Below are 15201 nucleotides of genomic sequence, written 5' to 3' on the forward strand. Positions count from 1 at the left end.
TGGGGCTCCCGGGCGCGCTCACGCTGGTCTGGCGGGGGAGCGCGGGGCGCCGGGCCGGCCCGAGGCCTCTGTCGGGGGGGGGCGTGGCCCAGGGCAGGGGGCGTGGCCTAGGCCCGACCCCCGCCCAGCGCAGCCGGGGGCTGTGACCCCACGACCCCCAGCGCAGGGGCTGTTTCCGGTGGGGGCGGCGCTCCAGCTCCGCGGCGCTTCCGGTTCGGGGTCGTGACCCCTGTGACCGGATATCACTTGGGCCCTGCGAGCTCCGCCCTTTCCGCCTCTCCTGAGGAGCGCCTCCTCCTCCCTGCTCGGCCCCCGTAGCCCGCTCCGCGCGGTGCACCCTGGGAAGCAGGCGGACCCCGGCTCCTCTCCAAGATGGCGGCGCTGTCGGCGGCCCGGTGCCTGGTGCTGCGGACCCGGGGCGGCTCCCTGCTCCCGCCGCCCCCCGGGCCCCGCCTGCGGCCCCCCCAGGTGAGCCCCGCCCGCTCCGCGCCCCCGGGCCGCGCCCCCCGGCTCTGCGCCCGGCCCGGCCCTGAAGGTCACCGGGACGCGGCGCCCGCGGGCACGGACCGGGCTGGGCGGGGGGGGGCCGGGGCCGCCCCTGGGCAAAGCCCTGGGCAGCTTCCCCGCCCGGTCGGGCCCATTTCTCCCCCCCCCCCCCGGTCCGGTCCGGTCGGCCCCGGCCCCATTTCCCCCCCCCCCGGTCCGGTCGGGCCCGGTCTCCCCCCCCCCCCCCCCCCCGGTCCGGTCGGCCCCGGCCCCATTTCTCCCCCCCCCCCCCCGGTCCGGTCGGGCCCGGTCTCCCCCCCCCCCCCCCGGTCCGGTCGGCCCAGGCCCGGGCGTTGCGGCGGGTCGGTGGTTGGCGCGCGGTGCAGTGGGCGGGCGGCCCCGCAGTTGTGCTCCCGGCGGTGGGGGCCCCAGGCCGGCCGAGAGGCGGATCGGGATCCCCTCTAGCCTCGGGAAGTCCTGGGGCGGGAGCGAGTCCCGTGCGCCGGGCATGTGCCCTGGGCCCGAGCCATCGGCAGGTGCGAGACTCCGCCGCCTTCGGGCTCTTCCTTGCGGGTTGACGGGTCCCGGGGGCCTCACGTGTGTCCGAGTGTGACCTGCTGCAGGTCCCTGGCGCGTCTCTGTCAGGCGGGATCTGCCTGGGGCCGGGCCGGAGTTTCTGAGCTGGGGCAACTGGCTGTGGTGTGAGGCCGGCTCGGCCTGTCCGCGCTCCCAAATTACGCCGCTCGTTTCCTTCCACAAACAAAGGGTGTGTCCGGTAATACTCTTCAGAGGCTTTGGATCAAACCTGTCACTGACCCCATAACTCAGGGTCTCTCCGTGCGGGCTGCATTGTACAGATATCTCCCCGCAGGGTGTGTTGGGGAAGTGGGAGCTTTCAGAGAGGTCAGGTGAACATCTTCCGTTCAGTGGTCTGTCTACCTTGTCGTTTAGAAGCATGTCTGAAAGCCCTGGCTTTTCCCTGGTATTTAAACGTAGGCTACTTCTGCACGTGCGCAGATTCTCACTAGGGAGTTTGTTGTGCTTTCCTGAGAGTTGTGGTGCTGTCCTGTCGCTGGGTTGATGTCGCTCACATGTTACCTGGGCATCGTCCTCTGTATTATTCTGCACCTAGTGAGAGCGGCATCAAATACTTGGCATTTTGCATCTTCCCAGCACTGAGGAATTATGAATGAATCCTTCTTTTCTCTACTAAGGTGTGTCAGGGTCATCACTCCCATCTTACAGTCAACATGGTGTTATGAAACCTGAGTTTATTCTTTTAATAGATTCCAAGGTCTGAAAGGATCGTTGTGATCATCTGGTCTGACTGCCTGTGTAACGCGGGACAGACGCCAGCCCCAAGATCATTCCTAGAGCTGAAGTTTAAAAAAAACCCAGTTGTGATTTAAAAAATCATCAGTGATGGAGAATCCACCACAACCCGTGGGAAATGGTTCCAGTGGTTCATTACCCTCCCTGTTAAAAATTCACACTTTATTTCCTGTCAGAATTTGTCTAGCTTCAGCTTGCAGTGACTGGCTCATGTTAGACCGGGGGGTGGGCAAACTTTTTGGCCTGAGGGCCACATCGGGCGTTCTGAAACTGTATGGAGGGCCGGGTAGGGAGGGCTGTGCCTCCCCAAACACCCTGGCCCCCGCCCCCTATCTGCCTCCTCCCACTTCCCGCCCCCTGACTGCCTCTCTCAGAACCCATGGACCCATCCAGCCCTCCCCCCCCGCCCTGCTCCTTGTCCCCTGACTGCCCCCCCTGGAACCCCCACCCCATAACTTCCCCCCTGGACCCCACCCCCTATCCAACCCCCCGTCCTCTGACTGCCCTGACCCCTATCCATACCCCCTGACAGGCCCCCCGGGACTCCCACGCCTATCTAACCACCCCCTGTCACCTGACTGCCCCTGGAACCCCCTACCCCTTATCTAGTCCCCTGCCCCCTTACCATGCCGTTCAGAGCACCAGGATTGGCAGCCGTGCCGCCCGGCCAGTGGCAGCCGTGCCGCTGTGCAGTCTAGAGCACTGGGGCAGGCTGGAGGCTCTCGCAGCCACGCTGCCCTGCAGAAGCTCGCAGCCTCGCTGCCCAGAGCACTGGTGGCACGGCGAGCTGAGGCTGCAGGGGAGGCGAGGACAGCGGGGCAGGAGCTGGGGGCTAGCCTCTCCGGCCGGGAGCTCAAGGGCTGGGCAGGAGGGTCCCACGGACTGGATGTGATCCATTAGGCGTAGTTTGCCAACCTCTGTGTTAGACCTTCCTCTGCTAGATTGAAGAGCCCGTTATTAAATATCTGTCCCCATATAGGTACTTATAGACTGATCAAGTCACCCCTTAAACTTCCCTTTGTGAAGCAAAATAGGTTGAGATTGCAAGTTTGCTAAAGGTAACTGCATAGCTGTAATACGTAGATTTTTGTAAGGTATTTGGCTAAGTAGCATACAACATTCTGATAAACTAGCATTGTATGGTATCAGTAAAATACGTGTCCTCTGAAAACGTACAGAGAGGGGCAACAAAATGATGAGGGGTATGGAACAGCTTCCATATGAGGAGAGATTACGAAGACTGAGACTTAAAAAAGTTAGAAAAGAGACGACTAAGAGGGGGTATAATAGAGGGCTATAAAATCACGAATGGGGCAGAGAACATGAATAAGGAAGTGTTATTTACCACTTTGTATAACACAAGAACTAGGGGTCACCCAATGAAATGAATAGGCAGCAGGCTTAAAACAAAAGGAAGTATTTCTTCACACAATGCGCAGTCAACCAGTGGAACTCCTTGCTTGGATTGTTGTGAAGGCCAAAAGACTAGCTGGAGTCAAAAAAAGAATGAGAAGTTCCTGGAGGGCAGGTCCATCAATGGCTATTGGCCAAGATGGTCACGGATGAAACCCCATGCTCTGGGTGTCCCTAGCCTCTGTTTGCCAGAAGCTGTGACTGTCCGACAGGGATGGATCACTTGATGATTCCCTGTTCTGTTCATTCCCTCTGGGCACCTGGCATTGGCCACTGTCGGAAGACAGAACGCTGGGCTAGATGGAACCATTAGTCTGCCCCAGGATGGCCGTTCTTATGTTAAATGAACTAACAGTGGGCTAAGTGAGAGATCTGCGAAAGTAGTTGTGAGTGGGGAAACCATCCGTAAATGGGGGAGTCTGGTGGTGTTCCTCAGGGATCAGTGCTAGGCCTGACGCTATTTAACTCGTTCCTCAAGGACCTGCGCGAGTAATAAGATCACTGCTAACCAAACTTGTGGCTGGATGGTAAATAGTGCTGAGGACAGGCCAGTTGTACAGAGATCTGGATCGCTTGGTACGCTGGGCCCATTCAAACAAATGCAACCAAATGGGAAGTTACACCTTTAGGAACCAGCAGTGCAGGCCTGGGCTACAGGCTGGGGGATTGTATCCTGGACAGCAGTGCCTTTAGAGAAGATCTAGGAATCCTAGGGGATGAGCAACTCAGCAGAAGTCTGCTGTGCCAGAAAGCTAATGCGCTCCATCCCGGATGTATAAATGGGGAGTAGTGAGTAGGAGTGGGGAGGTGATTTTACCCCTAGCTGTGGTATTGCTGAGACGGACACTGGAACGCTGCATCCACATTTAAAAAGCATGTTGAAAAATTGGAGAGAAAAGAGCCACAAAAATGATTCATGGGCTGGAGAAAATGCCTTAAGGAGCTCAATCTGTTTAGTTTACGGAAGCATGAGAGGTGATTTGATCAGTGTGTAAGGACTGTCACAGGAAAAAATACGAGGTGCTAACGCGCTCTTTGATCTAGTAGGGTTGCGTCTGGAAGCTGGAGCAAGACGGAGTCAGGTGAGAAACTAAAAAACGAGCAGCACAGATGTTTAGCGGTGAGGGTGGTGAACCACTGGGACAGACTCCCCAGGGACATATAGAGTCTCCACCTACCTTTGTCTTCACATCCATAGAATCCTAGAATATCCGGGTTGGAAGAGACACTTGTTTTAAACAACTATTTAAAATTAAATTTGAAATTGACAATCTATGTTAAGGCCTAAATTTACCGTAATCTATTAATCATTTAAACTCAGTATAAAACAGCGTTAAGCTGTACACATTCTAAGGAAAGTCAAACCACGGAACTAGTGGGGTGAAGTCTCCGGCTAAGGACTGGAAACCAGTTTGTTGAAGTGCTAGACCCGCTTTTGACAGCAGCAGCCTGTTCTGCAGGTGCAGAGAGAATATTGTCTTAATTTCAGTCCATTCCTCCAGTTCAGTGACTAGTTCATTCAAAGGTAAGACACCAATTGGGAGCTGAAAAAGCAGGAAAACTTTTTCCCTCTTCCAATCTACGAATAAAAACCAGGTGAGAGAGGATGAGATCGATTAGCTCTAAAATCCTGACTGTTTCTGGTCACCACATGCATCAGTTCCATTAATTAACTACAGATAATACGTCCTTTGTTTAACACCTGAGTTAGTTTTAAATACAACACATACATAAGGCAAACAATTGATCGAGGCGTCCCTCACACTCAAGGTAGTTTTATTTAAACTAATAAAAAGATTAAAAATACTGTTATGTGCATTTTAATTAAATTCCCAATTCTATCCAACTAGAGCTTGATCCAAATCACACTACAAATGTAACCTCGCAATTTTCTAACATAATAAATCAGGACAGGCGGGGTCTGTTCCGGGTCTGGCGTGGTGTCGTGGTTATAGACAATCTAGCCACCCCTGTGAATGTGGCACATGCATTGTGAGAGGCGGTGTGGCCAAGAGTTGAGCCTGTCCTTTTTCAGTCCCTCTCACCTGCTGCTCATGCCATATCCCTTCACTCCTGCCCGTGTGGAGGCTGCACTGTGTGACACTGCCCAGGAGATGCTGTGGGGCTGGGCCTGGTTACTCCCACCATGAACGCACATGGGTCAGCTCCCTTGAGGGCTATTGGGCCTGGGCTTTCCATAGTCCTGCCTGCTGCTGCTCCCCTTGTAGAGAAGAGGGGAAGTTGCTGGTCCCAGTGCCCCATAACCCAGAGACACCCCCATCTCTGTGTCTGGTGAGGGATGGACTGAGAGACCCAGACTCACCCCATGTGCCTGGTGCTGGCTGACTGGCTTAAACCGAATCCATCCGGCAGGGAGCTCTGGAGAGCCACAGCCCACCCACCTGCTTCCTCCCAGTCCTACCCCTACGGTGCAAGTGCTCCACATCCCCCGCTAGGGGCTGCCACTCAGACACCTGAAATTTCAGCTCCTTGCTCCAGACTCAGCTGGGCCCTTCCCAGTCTGTGTGGAAGGGGGACTCTGCTTCCTTCTGCTCGGGTGGGAGCAGGCCAGTGGCTCCTGCCCGTCCAGAGAGACGGAGGGCACTCAGGGCTGAGCAGGCCGTGCCATGCTTGGAGGCATATTGCATCCCATGCACCCGCAGGCTGCCTGTTCCCCCACCCTCTCCTGGGGCGGGGGAAGGTTCCAAAGGCTGGAGCCGGGTCCCTCTGGCAGCACCAATCACCTGCCGGCGTGGACTCTGGGGAGTGTGGCAGGGGCCGCAGAGGCGGGTGCCCCATGCTGGAGCTGGCCGGGTGGGTGACTGGCTCTTGTCCGTGTTCCAGGCCAGCATGTCGTCGCTGTCCGGCATGTCCCGTGGCAGGAAGGTGGCGCTGTCTGCGCTGGGCGTGCTGGCTGCTGGCGGCGCTGGACTGGCCCTGGCTCTCCACACGGCTGTGAGTGCCAGTGACCTGCAGCTGCACCCTCCCAGCTACGCCTGGAGCCACAACGGCCTGCTGGCCTCCCTGGATCACAGCAGGTAGGTGAGGGGGAGCGGATGGAATGAACCCATGGCTGGAGGGAGGGCAGCCCGGGGGTGAGCTGCCAGCCCCCTGCAGGGGGTCAGAAGCTGCATCCCTGGGGTGACAGGTCAGCCCCACGACTCTTGGCTCTCGCTGGCCCTTGGCTGATGTACGTGTTCCCCCAGGGAATGCTGGGGGCTTGGGGCCTGGCTCTGCTCCTCCAGCCCCCTCCCACTCAGAGCCCTGGGGAGCAGACAGGCAGAGGGGCTCACGGCCACCTCCCTCTTCCCAGCATCCGGCGCGGCTACCAGGTGTACAAGCAGGTGTGTGCCGCCTGCCACAGCATGGAGTACCTGGCCTTCCGCAATCTCGTCGGCGTCTCCCACACCGAGGCTGAAGCCAAGACCCTGGCCGAGGAGGTGAGACTGACTGTGGTGGGGACACTCCCGGGGGGGGGGGGGGGGGGGAATCCACGCCCCAGCTCTGGCAGCTGGCTCCTGCTGGCTGGTGTGTGCTGGAAGTGGGGGGAAGAGCTGGACTCGCTACCATGTGAGTGCCTCCCAGGCCCTGGCTGAGGGGAGACGGCCTGGGTGATGGGGAGCTGGCCCCTCCCAGTCGTGGGCTGCCTGGGCCCCCGCCTAGTGCTCTGTGTCTGTGAGGCACAGAGGGTCCAGCCTGGTGCTCGGTCTCTGCGCCCTGATGGGGTGCGGTGGGCCCCTGGGCCCGGCTCAGAGCTTTCTGTGGGAAGTGGGGGGGCCCTGGGCCCGGCTCAGAGCTCTCTGCAGGACGCAGGGGCTTAGTGCGCTCTCATGCCAGGTGGGGCGCGGAGGCCGCTGGGCCCACCTCAGTGCCCTCTGTGGGATGTGGGGCAGGCCCTGGGGCCCCAGCTCAGAGCTCTCTGCAGGACACGGGGGCTCAGTGCTCTCTCGTGCCAGGCGGAGGTGGTCGATGGCCCGGATGAGAACGGCGAGATGTTCACGCGCCCAGGCAAGCTCTCCGATTACTTCCCCAAGCCCTACCCCAACCCTGAGGCGGCGCGAGCGGCCAACAACGGGGCGCTGCCCCCAGACCTGAGCTACATCACCAGCGCCAGGTGAGGCTCCCTCGGGCGGGACTGCACCTGGGCCAGGAGCCCAGGGCTGTGGCTAAGCAGCTGGTATCTGGGGAGGAGCCCAGTGCCTGGTCTCCCAGATGTGCTGGAGCAGTGCATGCTGGGACTCACTAGAGCTGGGGACAAGCTGAGTCCAGGTGGCTGCTCTGTCCTGCTGGCCCTGAGACCCCCAGTTAGGCCTAGCACGCACCCCCCACTCCCCCGCCCAGCCGGCAGGAGAATCAGAGGCTCCTTCCAGCCCCTCCCGCTTCCTCCCCCATCTCGGGGTGGCAGTGACAGTCAGAAGTCGGGATTCCACAGGGGCCCATCGCCCCGGTGGGGGGGGGGGGGGGGGGAGGGAGGGCAGCCGCACAGCCTGGCTGCTCTGGCCTGGGATCTCACCTGGTCTTGTCTTTCAGGCACGGGGGTGAGGACTACGTGTTCTCCCTCCTGACCGGCTACTGCGACCCACCCACTGGGGTGTCCATCAGGGAAGAGCTGCATTACAACCCCTACTTCCCGGGGCAGGCCATCACCATGGCGCCCCCCATCTACAACGAGATCCTGGAGTTCGAGGACGGTAAGAGGTGCTCTGTGCTGGGAGGCCTCCCCATCCCCCCAAGCCAGCCTGCTGCAGGGCTCCTGTCCCAGGGCGGGGCCCTGTCCAGCCAGGCTGGCCCCAACCTGCTCTTGGCACGGAGCGCCCGCAGACCCCAGTCTCGGCCCAGGCGCATGGTGCCGGGCGCCTGCGGACCCCGCTCTCGGCCTGGGTGCGGGGCACTTGCTGACTCTGCTCTCTCCCAGGGACCCCAGCCACCATGTCCCAGATAGCGAAAGACGTGTGCACGTTCCTGAGGTGGGCAGCGGAGCCGGAGCACGATCACCGCAAGCTCATGGGAATGAAGGTCAGTGCCTGCTCCCCGTGGCGCTGAGGAGAAGGGCTCCTCTCCGGGGGACCTGGGGCCGGTGGAGTGCCCTGGACTGGAGAGAGGAGCCCAGCCTGGGCTGCTGGCAAGGCTGGGCATGTGTCTGAGCGATTCCTGCCGGCCCTCGCCCTGGCCAGCGCGTCAGGTCCATGCACTGCTGGGGGAAGGCGCTCGGAAGCAGGGCAGGGTCTAACTCCTTCCCTTCCCTTCCCAGATGCTGCTGATGATTGGCCTCCTGGCACCCCTTTGCTACTACCTGAAGCGCCACAAGTGGTCTGTACTAAAGAGCAGGAAAATTGCGTACCGGCCCCCCAAGTAAGCACTGGATCACAGCAGGCCGCCCCGTGGGCCTTGGCCACCCAGCCGCCACACGACCCCTCCCGGGACAGGAACGTACGTACAGCTGGACGGACAGACGGGTACAGCCCACTCCTCATGACACGTTACTCTTATTTAATGTCCTCTCCCCCGGACACAGCCGCTCGCCTGCTAGGCCTGGGATCGGACTCTGGGAAGGGGGGGGCACCTGCTGTGTGCACGCGTCCGCTGGGGGGCAGAAATAAACCTTCAATCTTCAGTGGGAAAGTGTGGTGTGGTGTGTTGGCCTAGGCCCTGCCCATGGGGCCCTCGCCTTCCCCTGCCCCGTCTCGGTCCCGCCCCAGCTCCCTGCCTGGGGGGAACCCAGTACAGCCAAAGGGGAAGGCCTGTGTGTAATGGTGGCATTTATTAAACGGTTCTGTTCCCTGAGCAGTGTCTGTCTGAGTTGTGTGGGGGCCCAGCACTCCCTTTTTTGAGGGAGGTGCTGGTAGAGGCTGCTTCCTGACCCCCACCATGGCAGTGGGGAGTGGCCCCACTCCCTCCCTCATGCTTCATGGAGAGCAGCCCGCTCCCTCTTCCCAGCATGCTGCAGGGAGGGGCACTGCACAAAGGCCTGGCTGGGGTCCTCAGTGCCCTTCCCCTTGCAGTGGGGGTGGGGCAGTCCACTTACCCCAGCTCTTAGCCACTGCCTCTAGCATTGCAGGGGCTGCAGTGCCCTTCAGCCTGGGCAGAGGGGGCCAGTTGCTGCCCCTGTGCCTCCAACAGATGTGTGTTGCTGTGCAGGGGGGCTGACTGCCTCCCCAGAGCCAGACCAGCCTAGCTGGCACTGGCCCCATCTCCACGACCTGGCACTGCCCAGCCAGCTGCTGGATTCCTGCAGGAGCAGCCATGCTGATCTCTGCCCTGCCCGCTGGCGGCGGCACCGTTCACAGCCTGCGCTGCCCAAAGGCGCAAAGGGCCCGGCTGGGGCCTTTTGGTAAAACTGCCTTTTCTCCCCCCTGCACTGTCCACAGTCCTGGGGCTGCTTCCTGCTCGAGGGCAGCCCACGCCCGCCCTCAGGAGGTAAATCCTTCAAGGAGTCTGGCCGTGAGCTGGGCAGTGCCAGGCAGCCCGAGGAGTGAGAGGGAGGCCAGCCTGGAGCAGCCTGTGCTGGACTGGGGCGTCTCTGCCCCCTGCACATGACAGTAAGGGACAAGGGTGCAGCTTTCCTGGGCCCCGAGGGGCTGGTGTCTCCAGGACCTGCCCCTGCAGCCCAAGGCACCTCCCAAGGCAGGTGTGGGGAACAGCTGGCCTCTAACACCCCTCTCCCCCTGAGGTAGTTACGGGGAGCTCCCTGGGTCTGGGGAGGCACTCAACAGCCCCAGGCCGGGGTCCAGGGCAAGTGAAGGTGAGGCCCAGGTTACATTTCAGGGGGGCTGAGGAGCTCTCTACACCAGCAGCATTACCGTGATTACCCCAGCCCTGCTTAGCCCCAGATGCACTCATGGAGCCTGGGCCCAGGCAGGTGCAGAGGCAGCTGCTGCTCTGAGAGCCTGACCCCAAACAGCTCCCACCCCGGCCTGCCCAGGGGGCAGAGACAGGCCCAGTCTATGGCCCAGCAGGAAGACGGCCCTGGGCCAGACTGAGTGGGGGGAGCCCCCTCCAGGCATTGCACACAGCTGGCAAGGGCTGGAAGCTCCCGCAGGAGCAGGGCACCTGCCTGACCGGGGCTGGAGGCTGCCGAGTGGGGGAGGCCCAGGCGCCGCGCAGGGAGCGCGCTCAGTGGCAGTTCTGGCAGTGCGGGTGACACCTCTGCCCATTGACGTTACAGCGACATCCTCCACTGGTGTCACCAGGGCCCTGGAGGGGAGGAGAGTGAGTCAGAGGGGTGGGGTGGGGGGGATGGACAACAGAGATACCTGCAGCATCTCCCCACCTCTCCATGGGGGGTAATTGCAGGGGGGCTGCATCCAAAGATGAGGATGGCCCCCGGGAGTGGCATGTCAGGGGTGGGGAGGGGAGGCTGCTGCTCCCACATCCACACGAGCCTCAGGGCTCCATCCAGTCGGAGGAGTGGGGGCACCCCCTGTTCTGCCTGGCTCCAGGGGTGCTCCCCTCCTGCCCAGAGCCAACGATTGTAGCCCACGCTCTGTCTTCTAGCAGCTGGGGCAGAGCCTGGCAGGGGCCCAGGTCAGTAGCTCACAGGGTTGGACTAGATGACCTCCTGAGGTCCCTTCCAACCCTGATATTCTATGATTCTAAGGAGGGGAAATCTCCCTCTAGAGCCGGGGGAAGGGGCAGCCATGCAGCCTGCTCCTTGCACAACCTGCTATTCCCCAACCATGGCCCAGTTCCCCCCACATGAGCTCCTGGGGGGGGGGGAGGGGGAACAGCAGAGGGGCTGAGGCCCAGCCTGGGGAGGTGGGGGCAGTTCCCTGCCCTGGGGCAGGTGCTCGGGAGCCAGGGCTGCCTGTCCTGTGACTGCTCACCGCAGGCCCCCAGCGTGGCCCTTTGGTCACCCAGCAAATCTCCGTCTGGCAGACGGTGCAGCGGATCCAGTCGCAGCCATCCTTCTTCTGCACGATGATCTGGCACGCAGGGCAGTGCATAGCCTCGCCCGTCTGCACCAGTGTCTGCGGGGGGGAGGCAGCCATTAGGGGAGACATGCACCCATCTTGGGATCCCCACAGCCGCTGCTGGCAAAGGCCCAACCCTGGCTGTACTGCACGGCCAGACAGCACTGAGCAAGACACGAGCCTGGAAACCTGCACGGAACCAAGGAGATCTGCAGAAGGGAGCCCACTAGCAGGGGGCTGTAGGTCAGGACCCTGGGGAATTGGCAGAGCTGGAGGGAGCCCAGGGCTGGACAAGCAGGGGCTGGGGGTTGGAATGAGGAGTGTTGGAGGCGGGGGGCTGCAGGTTGGGATTGAGGGGTGTTGGCAGAGCTGGGGGATGGAGGAACCCAGGGCTGGACAAGCAGGGGGCTGGGGGTTGGAATGAGGGGTGTTGGCAGAGCTGGGGGAGGGGGGAGCCCAGGGCTGGGCTAGCAGGGGCCACGGGTTGGGAGTGAGACACTGGCGGAGCTCGGGTTTGCTCAGGGCTGGGCTAGCAGGGGGCTGCAGGTCAGGATTGAAGGGTGTCAGCGGAGCTGGGGGGGGAGCTCAGGGCTGGGCTAGCAGGGGCCGCAGGTTGGGAGTGAGGAACACTGGCAGAGCTGGGGGTTGCTCAGGGCTGGGCTAGCAGGGGGCTGCAGGTCAGGATTGAGGGGTGTCAGCGAAGCTGGGGAGGGAGCCCAGGGCTGGACAAGCAGGGGCTGTGGGTTGGGATGAGGAGTGTTGGAGGAGGGGGGCTGCAGGTTGGGATTGAGGGGTGTTGGCAGAGCTGGGGGATGGAGGAACCCAGGGCTGGACAAGCAGGGGCTGTGGGGAGTCCAGGGCTGGGAACTGCTAGCCCTGTTTTACAGGTTGGGCACAAGACCATACAGCAAATCCATGCCAGAGCCAGGCAGAGACCCTAGGTGTCCTGGTGCTCTCCTGTGCTGGGGCTGACGTCCGGGGACACGCTCTCACCTGCAGCATGTCGCTGGTCTGCTGGGCAGCAGTGTCATTGTGGGCCTGGAGCTGCAGGTCGGCCTGGTACTGGCGGCAGTCCTTCCCCTCGTGGATGACCTGGTGGGGATGAGAGTGGCAGCAATCAGCCCCCCCGGCCCTGCAGCAGCTGCTGGGTGAGTAGGCACTGGGCCAGCTGGGAGCCCCACACAGGTCCCAGCTAGCCTGGCACTGCGCCAAGAGCCCCTGGCTATGGTGCTTGGGGTGGGAGCTTGGCTGGGCTTTGACCCCGGGACAAGGGCCAATCCCCTCTCAGGCGCCAGGGCCCCCTCTGCAGGGGGTACAGAGCTCTCCCAGCCACAGGGCAGGACCCAGGGCTTGGATATTGAGTGACTCGCCCCCTGCCCCAGCAACGCTGCAGCCCTTGGTTCTGCTCAAGCCTTCCCCCAGCACCTACACCTCAGCCTCCCTCGCTCCTCCCACGGTGCTCCCTGCCCCGGAGCAGCCTCCCCCGGCCTGCCAGCCTCCTGCTCCCAAATCCTGACGGGCCCCTGGGATGAAGTAGGAATTTTGTATAATTTTATGATGCCCGTGTGTGCCTTAGTTTCCCTCTGCATCGCTCCCCAGTGGAGGAAGAGGGTTACGGCTGCTTGTGGGGGGCAGCACAGAACACGGTGGGGGTGGGGCCTGGCTGTCTGGGCCAGGAACTGGACCTGCTGGAAGCGACCCCATCTCAATGCAGAATCCCCCAGAGAGACTAGGAAGCCCAGCATCTAACCAACCAACCAACCGACTCAGAGGAAGGTGGCGTCCCCCACTGCTCAGCAGGGACGTGGGGTGGAGACCCCAGCTTGAGGCCAAAGGACGAGCCGTGAGCAGCCCGGGATGAAGCCTGGGGGCTCCCCAGGGACAGACTGACGAGGTCAGGGAGACAGAGCCTGGGACGCAGCCACTCCAGCTTGGCTGGCCGATTTGCTCCGGCTCGGCAGACGGACGATGCTTTTACCTTCAGTTCTCTGTGCTGAGCTAGGGCCGGCCAGGCCCTGGCCTAGCTGACTAGTAAACCCTGCGCGGTTTGGAACCGCTGCCTGGGGCACTGCAAACGCTGGCTGGCGCAGTCGTCCCTGCAGAGCGGACGCGTCGCTCCCAGGGTCTGTCTCAGTGCAATCTGCAGGCCAGCTCTCCCAGCATGACACAGCAGAGCTGGAGCCCCCCAGGGGCTCAGTCCAAGAGGTGGTCAGACTGCTTCCCCCCCGAAGGAGGAGTGGGACCCGCTGGGGGACCCCATCACACTGAAAGGTGCCTCCAAGGGACTGTTCCCAAGCAGGGGCGTAGCACAGAGCCTGTGGCTCCCCGACGGTCCCAGAATCCTGAGATCACAAATCCTCTGCGTTAGGAATCAAGTCGTGGCACGTTTTGCCCAACAGACGGCGCTGGCGTGTTGTGTGGGAAGCCCCCGGCTTTGCCCAGTCAGAGCGGTACAGTGTCCCGGTTTCACAGCTGTATGGAGAGGGTACAGCTCGACTAGATCCTGAACGTGGTTGTCGGGCCGAGAAGTCTGTGGCAGACGTGGCGATGCCAAGCCGGCGCAGAACTTCCGTGTGAGTGGGAGGATCCGGTGAGTATTGAACCCAAAGAGCAAAAGCTGGAGCCTGCTTCGACAGACGTAACGGGGATATTTACAGTCACTCTGGCTACAGATTCCTGGGGCCATGGTCTACAGACGGCGCCTTTTCAGACCTGTCGCGAGAATGCCGCAAGACGTTCCGGAGAATGCCGTTCTCCAGGCAGCTCGGAACAGCCGGGATAAAATTCCACCAGCCGAGGGGTGGAGGTGGCCTAGAGGCTGACCTGTGATGGGGGGGCATCAAGTCTGTTCTGACGCTTGCGACCGCCCAGGAACGGACCAAATGGCGAACGATCGCTACAGCCAACCGCTCGGCTAAGCGCCGAGGAGAAACCCTCCAGTCCTGTCTTTTCATCTGGCTTTTGCCTTTGCCACTCCTCTGCCAGCCGGGGGGAGACGTTCAGGTTGAAATGCCAACTGCCCATGCCCACAGCCGTGCCCGTCTCTCCCCCCGGCCAGCTGGCACCTCCGCTTACCCTCTCCCAGGCCGGAGCCAGGGGAGCTGCCGGCCGTCTCCCAGCACTGGCCGGCCTTCCCCTCCCGCTTAGTCCTGTGATAAGAGCCGGGCTGGACGGTAACTAGCTGGGAACCGCCAGCCTCCTGCCGCAGCACCACGGCCCTGCCCCCATCCTCCTCCCCATCCTCCATGCTGCCCCCACTGCTCCAATCTCCCTCCACGCCCCCTGTCCTGCCCCCACTGTTTCAAGAACGGCCACACTGGGTCAGACCAAAGGTTCATCTAGCCTAGTGTCCTGTCTACCGACAGTGGCCAGTGCCGGGTGCCCCAGAGGGAGTGAACAGAACAGGGAATCATCAAGTGATCGCCCATTCCCAGCTTCTGGCAAATGGAGGCTAGGGACACCATCCCTGTCCATCCTGGCTAATAGCCATTGACGGACCTATCCCCTGTGAATTTATCTAGTTCCTTCTTGAACCCTATTAGTGTCCTGGCCTTCACAATATCCTCTGGCAAGGAGTTCCACAGATTGACTGTGCATTGTGTGAAGAAATATTTGCTTTTGTTTGTTTTAAACCTGCTGCCTGTTACTTTCACTGGGTGACCCCTAGTTCTTGTGTTATGTGAACGGGTAAATCACACTTCCTTATTTATTTCCTCCACGCCAGTCATAATTTTACAGACCTCAATCATATCCCCCCTTAGTTGTCTCTTTTCCAAGCTGTTGCCCTTTTCTGAAGCTTTTCCAATTCCAATGTATCTTTTTTGAGATGGGGCGACCAGATCTGCACACAATATTCAAGATGTGGGTGTACCATGGATCTATATAGAGGCAATATGATATTTTCTGTATTATCTATACCTTTCCTAATTATTCCCAACATTCTGTTTGCTTTTTTGACGCCACTGCAGATTGAGTGGATGTTTTCAGAGAACTATCCACAATGACTCCAAGATCTCTCTCTTGAGTGGTGACAGCGAATTTAGACCCATCATTTTATATG

At 60.8% G+C, this 15201-nt stretch overlaps 2 protein-coding genes across 2 annotated transcripts in view; one reads left to right on the top strand and one right to left on the bottom strand.

Moving 5' to 3' along the window:
- Positions 1–332: 332 nt before the first annotated feature.
- On the top strand, positions 333–8845 carry LOC128832966 (cytochrome c1, heme protein, mitochondrial). Its single transcript, XM_054020721.1, has 7 exons — positions 333–468; positions 6076–6269; positions 6545–6671; positions 7188–7345; positions 7762–7922; positions 8147–8247; positions 8483–8845. Exons 1-7 carry the CDS (start codon positions 373–375, stop codon positions 8585–8587), a joined length of 942 nt encoding a protein of 313 aa, XP_053876696.1. The 5' UTR covers positions 333–372; the 3' UTR covers positions 8588–8845.
- Positions 8846–8977: 132 nt separating this feature from the next.
- SHARPIN (SHANK associated RH domain interactor) overlaps positions 8978–15201 on the bottom strand; it is a 44656-nt gene continuing 38432 nt past the window's right edge. Inside the window, exons 12-14 of the mRNA XM_054020720.1 lie at positions 12135–12233; positions 11055–11198; positions 8978–10425 (exon numbers count right to left, since the gene is read on the bottom strand). Coding sequence (XP_053876695.1) covers positions 10345–10425; positions 11055–11198; positions 12135–12233 — 324 coding nt within the window. The 3' untranslated portion in view covers positions 8978–10344. The remainder of the gene's footprint in view (positions 10426–11054; positions 11199–12134; positions 12234–15201) is intronic.

This window comes from Malaclemys terrapin, chromosome 2, assembly GCF_027887155.1.
Source record: "Malaclemys terrapin pileata isolate rMalTer1 chromosome 2, rMalTer1.hap1, whole genome shotgun sequence".
Classification (NCBI taxonomy): Eukaryota; Metazoa; Chordata; order Testudines; family Emydidae; genus Malaclemys; species Malaclemys terrapin.